The sequence below is a fragment of the Penicillium diatomitis genome (genome assembly GCF_028827545.1).
Source record: "Penicillium diatomitis strain IBT 30728 chromosome Unknown utg000011l_segment0_segment0, whole genome shotgun sequence".
NCBI classification, from domain to species: domain Eukaryota; kingdom Fungi; phylum Ascomycota; class Eurotiomycetes; order Eurotiales; family Aspergillaceae; genus Penicillium; species Penicillium diatomitis.
Genome location: NW_026623183.1, coordinates 912,222 through 934,472, shown reverse-complemented (window position 1 = coordinate 934,472; position 22,251 = coordinate 912,222). Strand labels below are relative to the sequence as shown.

General features: G+C 50.2%; 6 protein-coding genes across 6 annotated transcripts; 3 read left to right on the top strand and 3 right to left on the bottom strand.

Annotated features, from left to right (window-relative positions):
- Nucleotides 1–406: 406 nt before the first annotated feature.
- Nucleotides 407–999, top strand: N7539_007982 (cytochrome c oxidase subunit VIIa; the record flags this gene model as incomplete). The annotated part of the gene is made up of 4 exons (XM_056937583.1): nt 407–436; nt 558–600; nt 719–850; nt 896–999. The coding sequence occupies 4 exons, from the start codon at nt 407–409 to the stop codon at nt 997–999; spliced, it is 309 nt and encodes a 102-aa protein (XP_056787448.1).
- Nucleotides 1,000–1,754: 755 nt separating this feature from the next.
- On the bottom strand, nt 1,755–2,638 carry N7539_007981 (NEDD8-conjugating protein UBC12; the record flags this gene model as incomplete). The annotated part of the gene is made up of 4 exons (XM_056937582.1): nt 1,755–1,907; nt 2,035–2,324; nt 2,447–2,537; nt 2,618–2,638. 4 exons carry the CDS (start codon nt 2,636–2,638, stop codon nt 1,755–1,757), a joined length of 555 nt encoding a protein of 184 aa, XP_056787447.1.
- A 993-nt stretch (nt 2,639–3,631) lies between these two features.
- N7539_007980 (glycosyltransferase) lies at nt 3,632–6,426 on the bottom strand (the record flags this gene model as incomplete). The annotated part of the gene is made up of 6 exons (XM_056937581.1): nt 3,632–3,837; nt 3,914–4,515; nt 4,581–4,934; nt 4,988–5,512; nt 5,605–6,283; nt 6,339–6,426. The coding sequence occupies 6 exons, from the start codon at nt 6,424–6,426 to the stop codon at nt 3,632–3,634; spliced, it is 2,454 nt and encodes an 817-aa protein (XP_056787446.1).
- A 1,322-nt stretch (nt 6,427–7,748) lies between these two features.
- On the top strand, nt 7,749–9,896 carry N7539_007979 (Alpha-L-arabinofuranosidase A; the record flags this gene model as incomplete). Its single annotated transcript, XM_056937580.1, has 5 exons — nt 7,749–7,877; nt 7,929–8,378; nt 8,430–8,546; nt 8,596–8,785; nt 8,848–9,896. 5 exons carry the CDS (start codon nt 7,749–7,751, stop codon nt 9,894–9,896), a joined length of 1,935 nt encoding a protein of 644 aa, XP_056787445.1.
- A 2,322-nt stretch (nt 9,897–12,218) lies between these two features.
- On the bottom strand, nt 12,219–15,318 carry chsG (chitin synthase class III; the record flags this gene model as incomplete). Its single annotated transcript, XM_056937579.1, has 4 exons — nt 12,219–12,356; nt 12,422–14,463; nt 14,554–15,031; nt 15,250–15,318. The coding sequence occupies 4 exons, from the start codon at nt 15,316–15,318 to the stop codon at nt 12,219–12,221; spliced, it is 2,727 nt and encodes a 908-aa protein (XP_056787444.1).
- A 561-nt stretch (nt 15,319–15,879) lies between these two features.
- Nucleotides 15,880–16,155, top strand: N7539_007977 (uncharacterized protein; the record flags this gene model as incomplete). Its single annotated transcript, XM_056937578.1, has 1 exon — nt 15,880–16,155. The coding sequence occupies one exon, from the start codon at nt 15,880–15,882 to the stop codon at nt 16,153–16,155; it is 276 nt and encodes a 91-aa protein (XP_056787443.1).
- Between the last annotated feature and the right edge of the window lie 6,096 nt (nt 16,156–22,251).

Below are 22,251 nucleotides of genomic sequence, written 5' to 3'. Positions count from 1 at the left end.
AAAAATCTAATGCGATGGGACGATGGATGAAGTCCATTGATTGAGAGATGAATAGAAGCTGTGGTAACTCCAGGGGGCAGCATACTTATAGCCATGACTGATGCTTCATTCTGAACCTAAGTTCTAGGGAAATATATCAGCCCGTCTCGAGACGCCGAAGCCAACAAAACGCTCTCGTGATCGAATATGAAGATGGAATGGCATGAGCGGCTAGTCTAAATCGACCAATCCGGAGCCTCGCTTAGTCCGCCCGAAAGCTTCAACTTCACTTCCCGGTCACTTCACCTGTTCACTTTCCACACCTCCACCCCAAAGCCACTCCGCGCAACCCTCCAAGGCAGGATCCGTTCTGTCCCATCGATTCTATCACCCGCAGAGTATCGATTGACGCTGTCTATACGCTACAATGGGCGCCGCTATTCCCCCAATCACTGGCGTATGTGGTTCCCCTCCTTGTTCCTTTCGACTATTCACACCCGGCTCACTCCGACTCGGAGCAATGGACATGATTCGACTACACGAGCACCAATACTGATCTGTCTGTTCTGCCTCTATAGATGCTCCGCCGTGGCCTCGTCCTGGACCTGAGCACCGCTTTCGGTAAGTAATAGAGTGTATTGACGTCGGAATCGCGCCAATGGCCGTATGATTGCATGACTGAGAAGGAGGCATTGGCGGACATGCAACGACTATGCACCGCGCACTACCAAACTTCAAGCCCAGTTCGGCAATGCGCACCTGCACACTGAAATCACTTATTGGAAGACGCTCTACAACCGAAAGCGCCCGACTAACCTCCGACCTCGAAATCTAGGCTTCGGCACCACCTTCGGTTACCTTTGGTGGTACGGTACGTATTCAGCGACCCTCCCACTACTCCTGCTAGTCTCCGCAGAATCTCATTACCTCTTCCATCCAGGCTACCACTTGCCTCGTGTTCGCGAGCGTGATACCTTCTACGCCCGCCTCGAGCAGGAGCGCGCTGCTCAGCGCAGTTAAACCGATCGACGATGAACCCTTCTCTCCCTTTGGCCGTGCCGTGCCTTCGCCAGTCGGTTTCACTGCGATTTTTCTTTAGTTGAACTCGAATCCGAGAAAGATGAAATAGATGTCAATCTGATTGTTCAACTTTGTCCGATTCCCCATGATTCTTGCAGAGATGCTGCGTTGACGGGCATCGGTCCATTGTGGACGGAGTTCAAGCTTGCAGATCGATTGTAAATATACAGCTGTCACCAACGTCTTTTTCGATCACTTGCTTCGGATTGGTTTGCAGGTGTTCATTCTCAATCGTCGGGCTGAGCTAGGGTGTAGTCACATTTTCTTGGCTTTCTAGATACAAAGCCGTTTCGCCGTCCCAGCTCTTTCCCATGACGGAATTGATAATTTAATATCGCCATCGCGCCTCTTTCTTTTTTACATTTGTGCAAAGGGTAAGACAGAAGATGTTCGAATAGAATTGGAACGCTTGATGACGCCATGCAAGTGTGCTAGACTCCAAACCCCAAACCCTCCCCTCGCCCTAACCTGCCCTGATGACATGTACTCCTAGCGGACTGTCTCTCCTACCAGATCGTCGTCGAACTTTTGAACGAGGCGTCTCTATACCTGGCGGCAGGAAACAGCTGGACGCCTTGTGGCCGTTTCCAGGAAAATCCAAGAAGAATCGGGCCCTGGTCGGCGACGGAGTAAATGAGGAAGTCGATGAGAGTTGATGTCGCCGGATCAGAATAATGAATAGATTGTTACCCGGTTTACCGAAGAACTCTCTCAAAGGTCTCGCCACGAACAGCCCCTCCGGCCATAGATGAGCGCACATTCCGCTTGAAGGCTTCGCGGTTATTGCGCAGGTCATCTGCGGCTTCTTTGTTGAGAGGATCGGAGGCGTTGGGCTCGAGGAAGAGGAACTGCACGGTGGCGCATCGTAAGTCAGTCCATTCGCGGGTGCGAAAAAGAGAGAGGGAGAGAGGGCGGGGGGGGGGGGGGGGGGGGAGAGAGAGAGATAGCTGGGGAAAAGTGCGAGCGTTGACTTACTTGCATGCCCACAATCACTGCGTTCAAGTTGAGCACCGGCTTCCAGTCCTCACGCAAGATATTCAAGCAAACATTGCCATCCAGGTCAATGTTTGGGTGGTAGATTTTCTGCGTGCATTTTACCTTGGGTGGGTCGTGAGGGAAGTTCTGGTTGACGGTGAAGTTGAAATTAAAGACACCACCCTTGTACATGCCCTCATCTGGCTCGATCGACAAGGTGAAGTTGAGGATATCGTCGGGGTTCGGAAAGGACATCTTCATGGTATTTCCGAGGGTGAGTTCTTGGAGATCTACAGCGTTTCACGTTAGACAGACCCGACAAATAGAGTGAGAATGAACCGGAAGTGTGTTCAAAGATAGGAATGAAAAGAGAGGAATGAAAAGAGCTCGAGAAACCGAGAGCAAGACATACCTCGTTGCACTCGAAGTTGTGCCGCGGTGACCTTTTTCTTCTTGTTGCCAGCAGCGCTCTCGGCATTTTCAGCCTGCGCTTGCTGCTGCTTCTACGTAGGCAGAAAGATGCGTTAGCGACCAGCACATTTCACATGTTACAGACTTGTCTCTGGGGCCATTTCAGTCCTACCATTGACCAGATCTTCAACATCTTGGACGACTAATCACCACCCCCACCTGGCGGATTAGCGGGGATTCTGAGAGGCAAAAAGGTGGACCCGCAAAGAGTCGCGCGGAGTCGGATCAAGGCACCGTCTGCTTTGAATACCGAGCAAAACTTGTCGTTGTAATAAACGAGAAGTCACCGAGGGGCTTGGGAGCTGTAGGTGGGTTGAGAATGAGGACGCGGAGTGAGCCGAAAAGTGAAGTTCAATCTGCGGGGAATCTTTCATCCCGGCAGCTAATTTGACTGTCCGCCTTTTGAGTCGATAACATCCATGACGTATCCCGATTAGGACTTCAATTGATGAAATGGTATGAATTTCTCCGACGTCTAGACATAGCGCTCTTGGTAATCAGCTAGCTCCATTCAAGAGACGTGCACCCTTGAGATACGCCTGGATCACAGAAGACATTATAGTCTTGTATGGAATTTCATCTACATACTACTACCTAGTACCTAGTAGGTGACTAGTAGGTACTAGATGGTAACACTTTCCATTGATTGATTTGGGTGACGGGGAACCTTCTCAGTAAACACACTCCACTTTTCTAATATAAGATCATACACCTGTAGTGTTAATCGCAATCTGAGGATCGAAGACTTTGACGGATTTCTATGCGGCAATCCTTGGCCTACTTAGTAGTCAACAGGCTTAGCCGTCCTACAATCCGGCCCCTTGCACAAATAAGATATAGGTAAACACAAGATAGTAAATAGTAAATACTATATTCTCTTGAAACAGTAGTAGTGTCTAAGAATGCACTAAGTCGTGTGAGCGACTATTTCCTAGTTGGTGAAACAGAATATTTGCAATACGATGTTAGTCCTAGAAATAGTTTTACAGTCACACAAAATAATGGAAGAACAATTTCCCACTTTACTAGGGCCATTAGTAAGGTCAAGATTTCCCACTGAAAATATGAAGGCAAGGCGAACCACAATGACTTTCAGTGAGAGTCAGTCAGCTTCGCGATGGATGCTCTAAACGTGAGCTGGCTTGCGGCAAGCGGTCTCGAAGTTTCGCAGGATCTTCTGCCGATTCTTCACGGCCTTCGGCGAGTGCTCCGCCAGGTATTTTCCTTCCTGCAATCGCGCTTGAAGGATGCATTTCCGTGTTTTGGAGTGCGATGCCGTGTGTAAGCTTTTCATCATACCGTGCGCAGGGTATGCGATCAATCCCAATGCAGCTGGAACCGAAAAACAACCAAAGAGGTCATCGTCAGTAGTGCGATCTTTGATTTTGGGAGGATGCGTTTGCCATACCTGATGAGACTTTGGTGGTCACTCCAACAGTCCCCTTTGCTAGACCCTTGATCACACCCTTTGCCCCTTCCTCCTGGCCACCTTTGTAGGGTTGAACAAATATGCCGCTGAGACCGTCCACCATCCCATGAACAAAGTTCTTCCCCGCAAAAGAGGCTCCGGATTTCCAATCGTGAATTGGTCCATGGTCTTTGACCTGGTCACCATATAGTCGAGGTACAGCTCGAAGACCCTCACTCACTGCTAAAGGTACGTCCACCAACATGCCTTTGTACCAATAGCCAACAACCTTGCCCATGCTTTTGGCTGAGCCTCCCATGGCGGCCCCTGTAGCTCTCATCTTGGAGGGTTTTTCGGTAATAGGGACTGGGACAGAAGATGCGTCAGTTGTAGAGGCCATGCTACTGGAAGGACGACGAGAGGAGATTGGAAGATCAAGTTCCGAGGGGCGCTCAAGGCCACGACTGAACTCCTGGTATGGCCGGTAGAAAATGTCGCCTGTGGCTTTGAGTACATCAGTACTAGTTCCGATCAGCGAAGAAGTGGTGCCAGTAACTGGGTCCCAGCGCCTATTTTGGATGAAAATCGGCTTGACGTGGTAGCTGAATTGTGCGTCAGAGCAGATCCAATAAACAAGAGGAAAGAATCTCGGCTACTATATACTCACATTCGAAGATCGCTTGATTTCAAGCGGCGATGATTGACAAGAACATCCGCGGCAAGTTTGGACAGCTGTATGGGGCCTCTGCCAGACAGCTTGACTTGCCACACCGCGGGCTCCGAACTAAGTGCGTGACATCGCATGTTGTTTATCGGTAGATTGCGATGGAAAGAAGCGACAGCGGCTGCAACACCATTTTCTTGGCCCATTAGGCCCCCAAAGTGTTGAGCTGCAGACTGCACTTCCGGTTGGAGACAGAAACGAATGGCTTCCGTCAACTTTGTTGGATCCAGAGATCGATATGGGATAGGGCTCGGTCCAAGTCCCCTGGATGCGACCATGTTGCCCCAAAAAAGCTGACTGCACGAAAAATCAGCACTATAGCCGAGATCAACATGTGATGAAGTGCATACTCTCCAAAGAATGGGATGATAGCTGTGGGACAGCCAAAACGCAGACCACACGCTGTAGTGCCGGCGCCGCCATGGTGGACGACCGCGGCAACATGTTGAAACAACCATTCATGCGGGCAGTCTTCAAGGTAGAAGATCTGATTACAAGATGATGGCTCTCCGATATTACTCCAGCCTCGAGAGATGACTGCGCGAATCCTGAGTGCCTTGACGGCCTGCAGAATGATCTTGGTCATAGCAGCGGCGTCTTCGATCACTATGCTGCCGAATCCGATGTAGACTGGGGGGCTGCCACTGCGAAGAAATGCGTCCAGGTCTGGAGGTGGAGTGTATGCTGGAATCGAGCGAAAGAAAAATCCACAGACATCGATGTTCGCTGGCCAGTCTTTTGGTTTGGGCATTAGACTTGGAGACCAACAATAGGTGAAAGGTATCTTCAGAGTCTCAGCCAGACACGGGCCTTCGGTTGCTGGTATAGGTTCCAAACCAAGGGAACCTCTCCACTCATTAATCACGTCTCCAAGTCTGCAATTCGTGGATTAGCATATGTCTTCAGGGAGATCAACATATTCGTCAGAAAAAAAGAGAGAAAGGGAGAGAGTGTGTGTGTCATTTACCCTTGCCATGTCATCCACTCAACTACCCCGTAGGAAATATAGTTGGCCATCTTCGGTTCGATGGTCGAATATTTGAGATTTGCCAACGGATGCGGAAAGGCTCTTGTGCTGCTCCACGGCATGGTAAACATGAGGTGCAAGGGGACTGACAAGGCTTGTGCACAGTGAATATGAGCAAAGCTTGGAGGGTTAGCAATTATCGCGTCCGCGACAAAGGGGACTTTGCTGAGCGGATCGTCCCCAATGCATGAATTCCAACAACCCTGTAACATTGCCGCCACCATTTTCCGCTTGCGTTGAATTTCTCCCTCTCGCAAACTTTTAATCTGCGGTATCAAGCCAGGGTTCTTGACCATGTAAGCCATCAGTTCCGTGGGGTCCCCCCCAATGGGATAGAATTCCAAGCCTGATTCAAGCACGAAGGATTCAAACACACTGTGAGTCGCCAATCTGATACGATGGCCATGCGATTGAAGTGCGCTGCCCAACGCAATGAAAGGCTGGACATCGCCTCTGCTGCCAACCACTTGGATGACAATATTCAATTTGATATCGCAGGTCACCGGTACTGAATCATCCCGCGCTGATTGGGGTCGCGGCTCGTCGTGCGAGAATGGAATGAACTTCGCGACCGTTCTGCAGACCTTGGAATCGAGGTCGACCTCGACACGGCCATCGCCTATTTTTGATCAGCACACACGGAGTTGACGAAAACAAAGGGGTTGGGAATATACCGGTTAATTCTGCTCCATCGTGAGACCCAAAATCGTCGGGCCAGCCAGCTGCCTCCAATATAGAGTATCTCGGCGGTAAATCTTCCATGGATCAAAGCATACGACACACAGCTCAAATACCTTGACTCGAAGGAAGATAGAATGCGAAGCTAGAGCTTCAGTCGCCCTTGTTCTGTGTACGTTCATATATAGCTCATCCGATGGAAGCACTCATGATAGCAAGATTGGGATGGTCCTGCTGAAACAATCTGGGCGTCGTTGGGCCGAATGGGCTCCAACTCGTGTTGGCGAAACCCTGTTCGCATATAGTCAGGTGGATTCCACGTAGTAAGGACTGAAGAGTTACTAAATAATAGGCTCTGGGATGTCCCAGTCAACTCAATAGGGTCCACAATTAAAAATAGCTGGGGAAGGTGATAAGAGGGAAGAGCAAGTGAATTCTTCGAATTGCTGGAAAATTTTAGCTGGCAACACTGAATCTGCTGAATGAAAAGGTTGGTGAATTCTGCATGCTCCCGTCTAACAAAAGCCCCTTAGAGGTGACTTCGCATCTCAGGGGCCGACAAGGGATTTCAAGTTTCATTTGAGAGCTGAGCGCGTTGTTGAGGCATTGAGGAAGTATGTGGAGATCTCGAAGAGCCGATCGTCTTCTTCGTATGCGTATACGGGCCACTACAACCACGGCTCCAACTTAAAATTTAGTGCAAAGACCAAACTTAGTTCGGATACGCGTATAGCTCTCTCAACGGCGAGATCCGCGATGTTTTAGAGAGTTCCCATTTATTGTCCCATTTATTGGAACTCTACCCACAGTCTTCACGTTTCTGTCCAATGATGCGCTCCGTTTTATCCCTCCGTTATTGCTTTGCGGAGTAGGGTGACTGACACTCCCCGTTCGATCTGAGGGCTCGTAATCTTGATCCTTTCCAAATTTGTTCCAGAGCCGGCAATGACAACCTAAGCCTCTAGCGACGAGCGACAGATTGGCCACTTCCATCGGTGACAACACTCGTGGCCCACCATGCGATCCTGCACGTGGTGTCAATTTCATGTCTATTGTCGAATCACAAAGATCATTACACCACTTAGGTACGAGCCATGGGGGCCCTGCGGACCGCCATAGAATGGGTTCCTAGCCTCGCCGCCGTGAATGATGTCAACAGAGGATTCGTATTCTATTCCAGAAATTGCAGGAACGAGAGCTTTTACGCACATTTTTGTGGAACTGATTGAGATGGGAGGACGAAATCTCCGCAATATTTCGCCTCCATCATCAAAGGGAGACACTACCGCGCTACCATATAAAGCTCCTTCAATACTCCTTTGTGGCAGGAACAAGTCTCGTGTTCTGCATATCCCTGGCTCCCTCCTTCTTTGATCATCAAGTCACCGAACGCTCGCACTCTCATGATGGGCGTCTCCAGCACTTTGAGATTGATCCTCCACCTTCTTATGATTGGGCTAGCAGCTAGTGTCAACATCACAGTACAATCCAAAGGAAACACTACCAGTTCCCTGCAATATGGCATCATGTTTGAGGTATGAAGTTTTCTGATAGCCTGACGAACAACTGGCTTATCTGGGAGACAGGAAATCAATCACAGCGGCGATGGGGGCTTGTACGCAGAGTTGATTCGGAATCGAGCCTTTCAGAACAACAGTCTGGAGGCCTATACTCCCATCAACGAGGCATCTCTTTCTGTCATTCAAAGCAGCAATCCATTATCCAGTGCGCTACCTTACAACCTGCACGTCGCCAGACCTGAAAATTGCTCGGGCCGTATAGGGTTTGAAAATCACGGCTGGTGGGGAATCTCTGTCAAACCTCAGCGATATACGGGCTCTTTCTTTGTGAAGGGTGACTATTCGGGAGACTTCACCGTATCTCTTCAGTCAACCTTGTCAAGTCAGACATTCGCAAGCGTTCATGTTCGGTCAAAAAGCACTGCCCATACCTGGACTGAGCATCAATTTACTCTCACTACTCGACAAGCCGCTTCGAATACCAACAATAGCTTCTCGATCACATTCGACGCGAAAGTAAGTGTTGAAGGCAACCGGATACACCGAGTCGTGGCTGATGAATCATAGGCAGTAACCGGGGGATCGTTGGATTTCAACCTGATCAGCCTATTCCCGCCGACATATAAGAATCGCGCCAATGGCCTACGAAAGGATCTCGTCGAGGCGATCGCCGACCTGAAACCTGTACGTACTGCGCCTCGAAGACTTTTAAACGTCACTGACTCCGGAACAGAGCTTTCTGCGATTTCCTGGAGGAGGCAACATCGATGGTATTCTTCCAAACACCCAGTATAAATGGCAGGAGACCCTGGGTCCACTCGCCCACCGACCCGGCCGAGCTGCGGTCTGGGGTTACTATGAAACAGATGGCCTGGGATTGGCTGAGTTTATGGAGCTATGTGAGGATCTTGAGATTGCACCCGGTGTGTACTGAACTGCTTCCTTCCTCCCTCTTCTCTAACCATCTGTGTTAATCGATGAGCAGTCCTTGCGGTCTGGTCTGGCCTGAATTATGTCAGTGGACCCCTGACAGCGGAAGAACTGGAACCCGTTGTTCAGGACACTCTCAACGAGATTGAATTCTTGACAGGCTCAGTTGAAACCACATACGGTGCCCACCGTGCATCTCTCGGTTTTCCAAAGCCCTGGAAAGTGCAATATGTGGAAGTTGGCAATGAAGACCACCTAACCGGAGGGCTCAAATCTTATCAGTCCTATCGTCTTCGCATGTTCTACGATGCCATTAAAGAGAGGTTTCCGGACATCACCATCATCGCATCAGCGTCAGAGCTATCGATGAACTTGACCCATCCGGATATGGGTGGCGACTTTCACATCTACGACACGCCAGATGGCTTCGTCAACAATTCTGGGCGCTTTGATCACATCCAGCATCAAACCTTGATCGGTGAATTTGCGTGCACTTTTCCAAACAATCCCGACGGGCTTCCCTCCAGCAGAGACAAATACGTCACCTATCCGTTCTGGATCGGTTCTGTTGCCGAGGCCGTCTTTCTTTTAGGAGCCGAGAGGAACTCAGACAGAGTGATCGGGGCAGCCTATGCTCCAATGTTGGCCCATTTAGAAGAGTCGCAATGGGTACCCTCTTTGCTGACATTCACGGCCGATCCAGAACAGACCACTCGGTCCACCAGCTACCACGTCACAAGACTTTTAGCATCCAACACCATGACGCACACCTTGTCCGCCAGATCGGACATTGATTTTGGATCTTTGCACTATGTGACTGGCTATGACAAGCACTCCAACTCCTACTTGTTCAAAGCAGCCGTCTATAACAGTTCCGATGATGTTCCTGTCTCGATCAAATTTCCCGATATGCCGAGCGGAGTACGGGCGGAGCTTACTTTGCTTACTGCAGATGCTCCAGAATCCTCCAATGCAGTTGGTGGTCCCGACATCGTTACCGCTTTAGTTTCGAGTGTTGAGGCAGGGCCCAGTGGCTGCTTCAACTTCAGCCTCCCAGATCTGAGTGTTGCTGTCCTGAAGGTCAGCATGTGTGGGAGCAATTAGGCATAGCGAGCTCTTTCCCTTTCATTTCAGCCACCGTGGAAATGATTGACGCGCATTCGAATCTTGTGGGAGGAAGACTCAATAGCTCATTCTTGTTGTATCTCTACATTAGAGCTATAACACCTCAACAAATGATAAAAGCTTGAGCTCAGGTACCGCAGCGACGGGTAATTCCTCAGCTATTAAGACTTCACAGAGTACAGCTACAATGCATCTACCCACTGCGGCTGGGTATTCCACTTGTGTCTTTTCCTACGGTAGGCTGGGTGTCGGTGAATCGGAGCTTTTGACCCCTTTCCAGGATGCGCAAGCGGCATCCCAGGTCGCAATATTGGCAAAGATTTCAGAATTCTTGCAAGAGGGCAGACTCTCTTCAAAATTACGGACCCCCCCCCCCCCCCCCAAGGACTCGTCCATATCGGCCACAGCTTTGGCTCATTGATTACCATTCGCCTCGCAGCGGCATTGCCAAATCTTTCAAATGGTAAATATTCTCACCGGGTTTGGTCACGACATTTCCTGATTGAGCAATTTCCAGTTAGGCAATAGAATCGAACCAGCACGAATGGACAAGCCCGTTCGATTCCGCAAGTCCGACACCGGATATCTGGCCTGGGACAAGGAGTTTGACAACCAATGGGCCGCATTCAACTACCATTTTGTAATGTGGATGTCCTCCGTAAAGCTGAGCTGAATAAAGCAGCATTCTCGATAGCCGAGTTGCTGTCATTCAGTATGCGCCCCTTGCGGGACCGGACTATTGACTCTTCTAGTCCTGTGCCGGTACATGACACCTCCAACTCGACAAACTCCTCCAGGCTGACTGTCTTCGATCATAAACGGCGCACAGGATCTATCATTTTGCGGTGGTGACCCTAACTGTTAGGGTGTGCTCGTTGCCGAGGACTCTCCTTCCATAGCGGTCTTTTAAAAGGCCGAGCGCCTTGCTCGGTACTTTCACCCTCATGCAGATTGCAGGGCACGTGTTAAATCTTCATCATTAATCAACTGCGGCATACGAAGTAATTCTGAGATTCTTGGTGAACAATGGATGATAGCGGCAGAACAAGAGATCCCCCTTCATCAATAGATTCTATTTTGTGATGGTACTACAGAAACGATAAGATAGGGAGATGACATATCCAACATGCTTCAGTTGAATGTAGGTAATCAATTTGCTCATCGGGCTGCCCTGTGGCTTCAATCAGGCCAAATCCCAGCCATATGGGCTAAAGAGTGTCTTAATTCATTGGAGAAGCCAACATGGAACACAATACTTTAAATAGCATATTCGCCAGTCTTTCTGGCTGTTGGGGGGTGAGTACAGTAGCTGCAGCATCGCAATATGAAAGAGATATGAGGCGTGAGATTGCTATAGGGGAGAGATTCTATCTAAGCTATGATATGTGCTGAGCGGCACACTTAAGATATCTCTAGGCGTACATGGTCCTCTATGACTCGACCTATCCGGTGAGAATGAGACGGGATCAGGCTGCCGTGAGCATTCTCTTCTTCTCCAGTAGATACAAGGTTGTACCCACTACCTAGGAACTTAGGTAGTACTCACTAGGTAATTCACTTCAACTCCGAACCCTCCATATCACACCTACCAATCTACCTTGATGATTCAGCCTGGAAGCACCTAACCCACCATTGTCTTTCTGGATAGTACCTGATTTCGCTGACGTATTCACGAGCCGGGCTTGGAAACAACCGGCCATGTTGCGTCTCAGAATAATTTCCTTCATCAACATTACCACTCCAGGTGTGATGTGAGTCTCGACGTGAAAGGTATTCTGGTTCCAATGCTCGGCTTCGATCATCTTCCAGCATTGATTCGTCCCACTGCCAGGTCCTCCTTCGACACCCAGTACGCAGTCGGGCACTGTTAGGAGACTGGCCCATCGCATACTTTGGAAAGAACGGCTGTGGCTGTCGAGGGGATACTTAGTAGGTACCTTAGGCAGGTGGGTAGGTAGGTACACAATTACGGGGCGAAAGCGGGTTGTATTGGAATTGGATAGGTATAAATCGAATGAATTGCCCGGGACTCCACTCGAAACAGAGAGTGTTCTGAATGTTACTATACAAAATAAGCTAGAGGGACGTCAAATAACTACATGGGGAAGATCACAAAAAGAACGTCAACTATTCGCGACACACCAGACATCTTTTAACGTGGAATACAAATCGCAAATGGCTGAATCTGATGAACAACATCAAAGACGTGCCAGGGTAGAAAACAACATGATTGAAGAGATGGGGGAAAAAGGATGGTCATGAAATTTCGGTGTTCTACTAGATGCGAAGGACATCCAGAGTTTACCGACGCGCAAAGCAGCACATGATACCGGTACGTCCAAGGAACCAACAAGCACCAATGAAGCGGAACAAGGACATCACGGCAGTGGACCACAACAGGGCCTGGAAGAAACGAGCCGTACGGTCTGTAGCTTTGTCCTGTATACATAACGGATTGATTAGCCCATGTCAGCCATCAGGAGTGGAAGATGGGAAGTGCTTACCGTGAAACCAAATTTGTCGACAGCCTCACTCGTGATGCAAACAGCCAAGAAAGCATTGCTGAAGATCCAGAAGGTGACAAGTCGGGTTCGGAAACTCTTGTACGAATCCTCCAGGGACTTTTCATCTTTCTCAACAGGGGCAACGAAGGGGGTCAAGGCGCGCTTGACGGTAGCCTCAAATTGACTGTCGATATCGGCCTGCGGTTTATCGATTTCCTCAATAACGGCATCCTTGCTGCCTTCGTCCTTGGTGGTCTTGGCAGAGGGCAATGCATCAGCTTTGTCAGAACCCTTGGTACCCCACGAGACGTCGTGCCAGTTGCTGAACGCGTACACGTTGAGCACGTTGATGTACGACGATTGCAAGACCATGTATGCGGGGAATGAGGTGAACATGTGCCATGGATCGGCGTACATGAAGGACGCAACAAAGTAGAGACCGAACGTGGCAGCAAGGGCGATGATGATGATACCAGCACCGGATGAACCAAAGAAGGATTTGAGGAATGCGCCAACACCATGACCGGTGTTGAAGTCCATGGTGTTTTTGCCAGAGAAGGCTCGGATGACCAGGTACAACGAGTCCACGACAATGTAGACCTGAACGATACCGAAGACCACGAAGGAAGTCAAGTACGTGAACTTGGAGCCCTTGGGACGGTTTCCTAGAGCAAGAATGAATTGCAGCAACAGGAAGCCCAGGTAGATATACTTGATGATCGTGTTGATGATCGGTGTTGCGGAATTGCCGAAGGGGAAGGCGTGGTTGCCGTTGGCCTTTGTGGGAGTACCGACCAGATCGAGAATGACAGTGGTGGTCAACCAGTATGAGGCTAGTGCGAACCAGGTGAGGATGGTTTGGAAGATGTTATAGAGCATCTGAATATGGAGGAAGAACATGCGCACGAGATTGTGGCCGGACTTGTACATGCGGCCAAAATGCATCAGCGAATAGATACCGGCGGCGAACGAACCGTTCAGCCAACGACGACGTTGGGAGATAAACTCGGGAGCCCCTTCGGGCACATCGGTCTCGGCCTTGGAAGCCTTGACGTACGAGAGGTGCCACTTGGATCCAGCCTTGGCGACCAACTCGAAACAGAGGATACGATCCTCGGCCAAGAACATGTTCTTCTTGAAGATGTTCATTCCCTCGATTCCCTTCTTACCGAGCTGCTTCGAGAGAGTGTGATCTCCGTGGAAGTACTGCTCCAGGGGACGACCCATAATGGCGCGGAATCGGTAGGCAGAGAAGGCACCCGGCAACACAGACACATAACCGAACGAACTCTCGAGAGGCTTATCCAAGATATTACTGATCTTGTACTCGAAGTTTTGCGCAGCCACGAGCGGATTGACCAGGTTTCGCCAACCCTTACCTAACATGGCGTGAATTTCACCACACGCGCCACCTAGATCCTTGTCGTTGTAAAAGGCCTCCCACAGGGACAGCAACGACTTGGGGCCTGGCTTGGTTCCCGCGTCGAGCAAGATACAGATTTCGGGATTCAAAATCCGACCGAAGGCGTTGAAGAGCCAACGGTGTGAATTGATCTTCTTGCTGTTCTTTTGCTTCAAACAGAACATCATCTGCACAGGAGGGAGGGTACTCGGGCCATCATCGGTTGGGCGGATCAACTGCTGTGTGGGCGTCACCGATAACTGAGTGGTGTATTCGAAAATGTGCGCCACCGTTTCCTTCCCGTCAACATCACGCTTCATCACCCCGTCTTGGTAGATACCAACGGTAGCCAACACGTCCAAGGTGTCCTTGTCGCAAGGGTCAATCCCGTCAAAGACGAGGGCCACGACGATCTTCTGCCACGCGGGACCGCCCTTGTTCCAGAACTCGGACTTCTTCAAGTTGACGATATCGCGGATATTCTGCATCACACCGTGCAGGGTTCGCGAGGTGAGGGTCTTATCTTCGTTGTAGTAGGTGATGGCGATCAGCAGCTCAGTGTGACGGTTGTACATGGCTGGACGCAAGTTGTAGCCATTGTGGAGTGTGAATTCGTTGGGATCACATGTGGCGGCAGTGTCTAAAGATGGATTGTTTAGATCAGGCCTCTTCGTACCATCGCGAGGGATCTTGGATTAGGTCTCCGGAAACACCTTTGGTATTGACTTACATCGCATGTGAGTAAACTCCTCGCTTCCGCCTTCCAGATCATTACGGTACTTGGCTTGGATGGCATTCTGAATGGCGCTAGGCACGGGGTAATCGACACTCAAGACGGAGCCCTGAACCAGCTTCACCTTACGTGTGGCGTAGCGACGCAGATTGGCTCCGCTGTTGGTACCACCAGGGGCCTGTCGCTGCCGCCACGCCTCAGTCGAGGAGGTCTCGCTACGAGCGTAGGGAGAGGTCGAGCGACCGGGGACTCCAAAGGCCTCCGCCGGGTTCTCCTGGCCGGAATAGCCCGTGTTGGTGGCATACGGATCGTGGTATCCCGGGGTATTCTCGGTCGCGTAGGTCTCGGTCAGACTGTAGCCAGATGCTGGGCGCACGGGCGAGACGCCGCGCGAGTGCGCATCATCAAAGGGAGTCGCAAAGGGGCCCTGCTGGTGTGCGAGCAGTCCATGTGAGGCATCCTCGTCTTCTCGGTACTGTTGTATCAAAGTCAGTCCCGCAGTCTTTTCTCATGATCACAATCGTTAATTATTGTCTCTCCGTCCCTCACGTCACCTCTGTGACTGGAAATTACAGCAACTTTGCTGACTCGCGCTCCGGAACGGTCGCAAAGTCCACATTTTTGCCTGCTGAGCTGGTCTTTCCAATCCCCTTGGGGCAACAGATGAAATCATGGTAATAAGGGAGCGCATACTTGCGAATTTGGAGCATCATGCTGAGCGTCGTACTGGGGCGTATGCGCGTCTGACCCGTGGTAGGCCATGATGATCGCGCGCGATGGACGGCCGGGTGAGGGTCGGGGTCAAGAAGGGTCAGTTGCTAGGGCCGGTTGTGATGACGACAGGGACGTTCACAACAACAAGAGCGCCAGGCGAAGCACACCGTCAGGAGCGGGAGAAATCGAAGCCACCAGGGCTGTCGGATGGTTGCAGGCGATAAGAAGCAGCGATGGCTTTGCTACCCTGTTGCAGCAGAATCGGCCTCGGAATGAAGGTCGATGGGGGGGGGATGTTTGGGACTCTGGAGTTGTTTCCGAGGGAGAAAAAGGGAGAGGGTCAGAGGTCCCACAGACGTGGTTGCCGCAACGGGTGTGGTTCCCTGGTTCAATACAGGGGAAGCCAAGTGGAGGGGCAAAAGGGAGAACAAATGTCCGCTAGGCAGTCAAGTTGTTCTTTTTCCCCGACAAAGCGCTCCAACAAGTCACGGTGGGATGAGTCGATAGATTTTGTCCACGACGATCAGAAGAATGAACGGCTCAGTTGGGAAGAAGAGAAAGGGAGGACCAGCAAAGAGAAGGCAATGTAGCAAGAATGGGAGGAATCCAATGCTCGCGGACCGGGAGTCGAGTGCATACTCAGCCATCCACGGGTCCCAGCAGCGTGCGTCTAATGGATCTTATTTGCTGGCGAGGTCAGCCCTCTGGTATGGACGGCCATCGCTACATCGAGTTTTACAGAGCGAACCACGCGGTTCAGTCAATGAACTTAACGATTCAGGGGGGCGCAAGTCGCATGAAGTCCTGAACAAAGAATACACGAATGAGAGTCCTCGACACTACTACTACTACTACTACTACTACTACTACTACTACTACTACTAGACTATACGTCCGTGGTCGAGGATCGAGTGGATTGGGATCTATGTGGACCGGACGAGTGATCTACACTTTCTACAGTACTCTAATCTGCGTGGACAAGAGAAGAGAGAACGGAGAGGCTCTTTGAATGGCAGCTGTCCATGGTCGTGTGCAACTTGGTCGTGTGAACATCCTTCGTGTACCCTTGAGACAGACCACCAGGATGGCCTTGGGAAAGCCACCATAGTCACCGGAACAATCACAACAATGAAAAATTCTCACCGGACGTTGACGTGGACAGTGGAGTGTTGAGGCAAAAATAGATTGGGATACTAAGCCCCGGGCGGCTTAGCACTTAGCGTCTATGCGCTTCACCCATGCACCACGCCAAAATGACCAGCAAAGTCTGTGGGTTGACAGCCAATTGAAGAGGACTGTAGTAGCATCAGAGCCGTTTGAATATGTGGAAAAAGAAGATACTAGTGTACTAACTATACTTAGAATGTTAGCACTGACTTACAGTAAGTATCAAGTAGTAGGTAGTAAGTTCCGTGTGTTTACCACGAGTCATGCGAACTAGTTGGAGTACCACCGGTCGAGTCTGTGCATGTGCTGGTCTAATTTACACTTGAGGTCGGTAGTGCCCTGCTGGACGAGGAGGTGCCTGTTACTTGCCACTAGAAAGGGTCCGCTCCTCGAGACAGTCAGTTTCTTAACTTTCTGCCCTCTTGAGCCTTGCCTGGGAAAAGACTCATTCTTTACCTACACTTTTCTCTCGCTTGGTGCTCAAATCTCCATGGATCTAATCTCAGCTCCTACCGTAAAGATCATGCATCATGCTCTATACTTGAATCTCCTCACCTGAGGTGTTGATCATCCATTTCGTCAAATCCGCTGTACAGGTTGGTCGACGTCTCATTAATGGTCCCAGTTACACATATGAAAGAGCCGCCAGAGGGTTCTTCAGATGAGCGCAGATGAGTGACGGCATGAAACACGAGGCTAGATATGAGAGCGTGATTGGAAAAGTGCCCATGGCCACCAAAACAACAACAACATTATGAGCCATAGCTATTCCCTCCGGAGTCTGCATACCTCTATCCCTTGGAGATCGGACAGGCGCGTGCGGCGTTGAGATGATAGGTTGAGCTGCAGGGACTTCGAGGTTTGGCAGTGTCTAACTAAGTACTGCTGGACTGCGGGATTGATCCCGATGCGCTCGATGTCGAGTCATTGGAAGAGAGTCAACTTCAGCAACCAAGAATGCTACTGCCGCTCTGATTTCATGACTCTGATGGGTCTCTTGGCCCAACACTGGCCGATTCATGAGAGATGAGCAACGGTTGCATTGCTGGTCTGTCTCTTGAACTCTGGCTGAGAAGCTCTTACCTGGTCCACGCGGCGTCTTTCCGGGACGGATTGTCGGGCGTTCCATCTACCAAGCTTATGATCTTGATTGATGCTTTCATCTGCCGGGCTCGGATGTCGTCAATATTGAGACCCTCAAGCCCATCGATATGCCCTGGTCCAAAAGTCTTTGGGAGGAGTACCAAAGACCAGTCACTCTTGTGATCTCTAGGACACCCGGTCTTGGTACCGTCGACACATTGTCGATGGCAGAAGAACTGCTCAACCGTACCCGACTACGACTTGTGGTCCGGTCATACTGTATATCACCCCGGTCTCCTTGAATCCAGTCTGCTTCGGTCGAACGGTGTTGCGACTCGCATAGATGGCAGTTTGATTCATTGATATTATTGATCTCGCACATCTCCATCTCCCCAATGCTTTCCACGGTTGACTCCGTTGAAACCCAAAACTCCACCGCTGAAACACCAACCGGCTCGGTTGGCCGCGGGTGCGGGTCGTGGCCCAATCAACGGAGTTGCTATAGTGACGATCCCTATCGTTGGACGCGTCTTGTCTGCCCCTTCGTCGTGGATAGATGATGACTGGAAGTGTACCATGCTGAAATGGTTGTGCCGTGGAGAGATGGCCTTCATTTCGAGTGTCGCTTCTCTCAGGTCACAAAGTCCCGAGAGATCTCCATTCGCACTAACCGTTCTTGAGTTTGTGCTTGGCCTGGGCGGATCGATCTGAGAACGGTCAATGGTTACTTCTATATGGAAGATAATTCCCACTTCCCGCATACCTCTCTCCCATTCTTGACAATGATCGAGTTATGCTGGACGTGGCATCGGAAGCGATCACTGGAATGGATGTATACGCCCTACCCGAGACATGACAACCAAAGAACCCGCTCTCTGCACCCGTGCCACTGGGCAATGGCATGTCCTGTGAATACTGAGGCTGGATCCTGAGGAGTTGCCACACGTGGGAGAACAGATTTACGGGCAACAACCTGACTACACTCTACTGTACAGTACTTAGTAGTACTTACTACTAAGGTACCTCGCAGGTGGATCGATCTCAAGTTTCGACTTGGTCGGTCAATGCCGTTTGCATCGTAAAAGATGGAAAGACACATGATATTCGGGTCGTCTGATGCTTCAGCAACCTTCCAAGTTCGACAAGGATCACATACCTGTGATGATCATGACAATGTCCTTGAAGACCAGAGCAGCCCTACCTAACCGAACCTCATGGTAGCTTTGGACTAGTTGCGACTGTTGAAGCAATTGAAAATATGGTCTCTTTTGCTACATCCCTGCACGTACTGCACGGAAGGTTCCAACACACCTACCTAGGGCAAGTGAGGAGAATCTGACCCATTCATTGAGGTATGTTTCGTAGAGGAACCCTCGGACGGTGTTCACCATAGTGACCATACTGGAAGTTTGAATGGTGGATTCTACAAATTGTGATGGCATCCAAGCAACTCCCGGACATCATCGTCTATCGCCGTACTGAAAATTGATTCAAAGTTACCTCCAGTCATCATCTTTTCATTGGGTTGGTTGTTTCAACCTATGGATATTAATTTTCAGCAACATGAATCCCTTCCAGTATCTGGATAAATCGACCGTCTGAAAGCTTCATGTTGCCCTCCAGGCCGATTTCCAAACATGTATGAGACAGATCCTGGTGAATTGAATGGCTAAAAAATCGGGATAGCTCCGCCCGGGCTGCTGGTGGCTTGATCTTCTCCCGTGTTGGGCGTGTCTCAGGAGCCAGTGGAAACTCGTGCCATTCGGCGACCGTGGAATCAACTCCTGCGATGAGATCCATTTCCCGTGGAAGGGAGACAAGAGACATCTCGGTGACCAGACTTTGTGCCCTTGAGACCAATATGGAGGGTTGCAATATTTGGATCCATCAACTCTGCTGTCTGCTCAGGTTCATCGTCTCTTGAGAATCAAACACGGGCGATATGAGCTGCCCTGGATGGATTTGTACTGTACTCACGACTCAGTACTTACTGCGGTACTCGGTAGAGTCAGTACTACTTACTACTTACTAACTACTAGTAGTACCGATACTTACTAAGGTGCTCAGTGTGACTGTGATTTAGTAGCGGCCGCCGGCCAATCTCCGCAAATCCTCCCACACTCGTCCACAACATGCCTTCAAGTCCGATCAGATTTTATTGACGACTTGACAGAAAATGTCTTCTGTTGAAGAATTGTGGTACTGTAGTTAGTACCGATTAGCAACGTTAGGAATTCAGTCGAAAGTACTGAGTGCTGATTGTTGTGGGCTCGCTTGCCTGTACTACTATATATAGGGAAGTAAGTACCTACGCAGGTACTTGGTGGTATCCCTCGAAGGTACCTGTGCTTGACTGCTCCCGCAGTTGAACCCCAAGCATGCTCGACTGTTCCACACCGGTTAGTAGTATCCATGAGAGATTTGATTTATACGACTTTTGCATTATCCGACAAGACCGAAAATCAAGAGCTCATGCAGAAGGTCTTTTGTGTCTTATTCTGCTGTCCAGCCTGAAATTGTGCCGAGTTTCGTCAATGGAAGGCTTCAACATGGCTATATATTGCAGGTGGCTCCTGGTCTGTACTCTATACTCTGTGACACAGACCAGAGACGGGACTTTAGTCGCAGGTCTGTAGTTTCTGTAGTTCTTTCTGTACCACTATAAGTTATAAGCAAAAGCTGGTGCTGTACAATATCTCTAAAGTCAGCCCAACTCAGCCATCAGCCCTGGCGTCAAGGGATCGAAGTTGATTGCAAGCCACCAAGGATGACCCTCGGACATGTCAGGACTCAGCTCAGGTAACCCGATCGGGACGTCTGGTTGAGACGGATGGATCCATCCGTCCATCCCCGTGCCTGAAGCTGAGGTGAGCCAGTCCCCCGGCCGATCCACCTGCACTCGTCGCGGTGTCTGCCTGCATGATGTGCCTTTCAAGTCTAGACCCGATCTGATCCACGTCGTGCGTGTATGTAGTGATAAAAGTTCTGTGGAAATGACAAACTTTGATACTGATGGATCGCCTTGGAGAGGTGAGAGAGAGTACAGTGAGTACTGAGTGGTAGCCCTATATGTGGACAGCGGTAGGTAACTCCTACCTTATAGCCAATACACCAGCTCAATATATGTGTACACTGTACACATCTATACACATCCATTTCAGGTTGTCTGGTCCAGGCATTGCGTGATCAGTGGTGGCCTGTAGGTAGCTTCCTCGATATTTAGATTTGTTTGTCGCATCCATTTTGATCTGAGACTAGTCACCGAATGGCTTAACGTCCCGTGTCGATCTGATGAAATAAAGTTATACAAAGCGATAATGAACTTGGGCTCATACATAAGGTACCTGGCTATTAAGAATAAGCATACAGTGCGCAATAGAGGGCCGATGGTCCTCCCCCCATCCTCACCAGCAGTAATTTACTTCCAGTGTCAAACACTACACTACTATCAATCTGAGTAACCTCAGATACCTCTGACATGGATTGGATGCACCTCTTCTCTGAGCTCTCGACTTCTCGAGTACTCCCACTTTCCCAAGAGTCTAGAATCCAGCCACGCCTCTTGTCAAATCACCCAAATCCGCCCTCCAAGTGGATAGGGTGGGGACTTCCCTACGCTGTTTGATTGTCCAGCCACAGTACCTGAGTACAATAAGATTGAAGAGACTAGTAGTTACTACTACTCTACTGCCTCCTACCTAGTTAGTAGTCCTGAACGTAGTTACGTACTACCCCTGTACGTTGTGGTGCTGCTGTATTGCGAATCGCAATAACTACACCGATTATCGATCCTGTGGAAAGCCCCCTCGCCGGGTACCGCTGAGGTACCCAGGTGTGACCTATACCGAGTCCAGGTACCGACTACGAACCCAGAAAGTACGACGAGGTACCACCCCATTCAGCCCATTCAGCCGATGGCTCGGGCCCATGCCGTGGCTGTTGCTGATTTTCAGCCCCCTCCACTTCCGTTTCCTCTTCTCTCCCCTGGTTCACTCCCTTGGGATGTTCCAGGTCGGTACAGGTGGAACTCTGGATGGTCAACTGTTGGACAGGCGAGGGGGAAAGTGGATGGTTCCTGGCTGTCAATGTCGGACGATAATTGGGATTGGAATCTGCCACTTGCCCTGGTACGGTACCTGACTAGCACGAATTCGTAATTTAGTCCTACTAGTAGTTAGTAAGTACTAGGCAATGGGCATAGCCACTGAGCCAGTATTGTAGTCGAGGTAACTACCTGGTAGCACCGTAGCAGTACTTGACTAGTACTTGCTGAGTCTACTGAGCCTTGGTCTGGCCTAGTAAAGGTTAGTAGTACCTCGCTGCCTTAGGTTAGGTACCAGTAGTCAGTCCCAACTTACTAAGTTACTAGTACTTACTACTAATTCTGGGTACGTTTTGTTCCACCTCATCCAATTTCCACCTTGTCCACTAGGCCCACTAGTGCCAATTTCACCAATACACCACGCTACCAGCGAACACGCGGTGGTGCGGTAGTACCCCCAAGTACATTGGTGTAACGGTGCAACAACACCTGTAATCCTGAGGGAGCACTCGGTAAATCGGTAAGTCAGTCGATTCTCGCCCGCCCCCAGTCGATTCACCTCCACCAGCACGGGGCCCTCCAACCTGCCCCCTCTCTCGCTGTCCCGTCTTTGTGACTTCCAACTCTCTCTCCTCCGCTGCTCGACCTGCAACTCTCGTCCTTCCTCATCCCCTCAACCCACTCGCCCT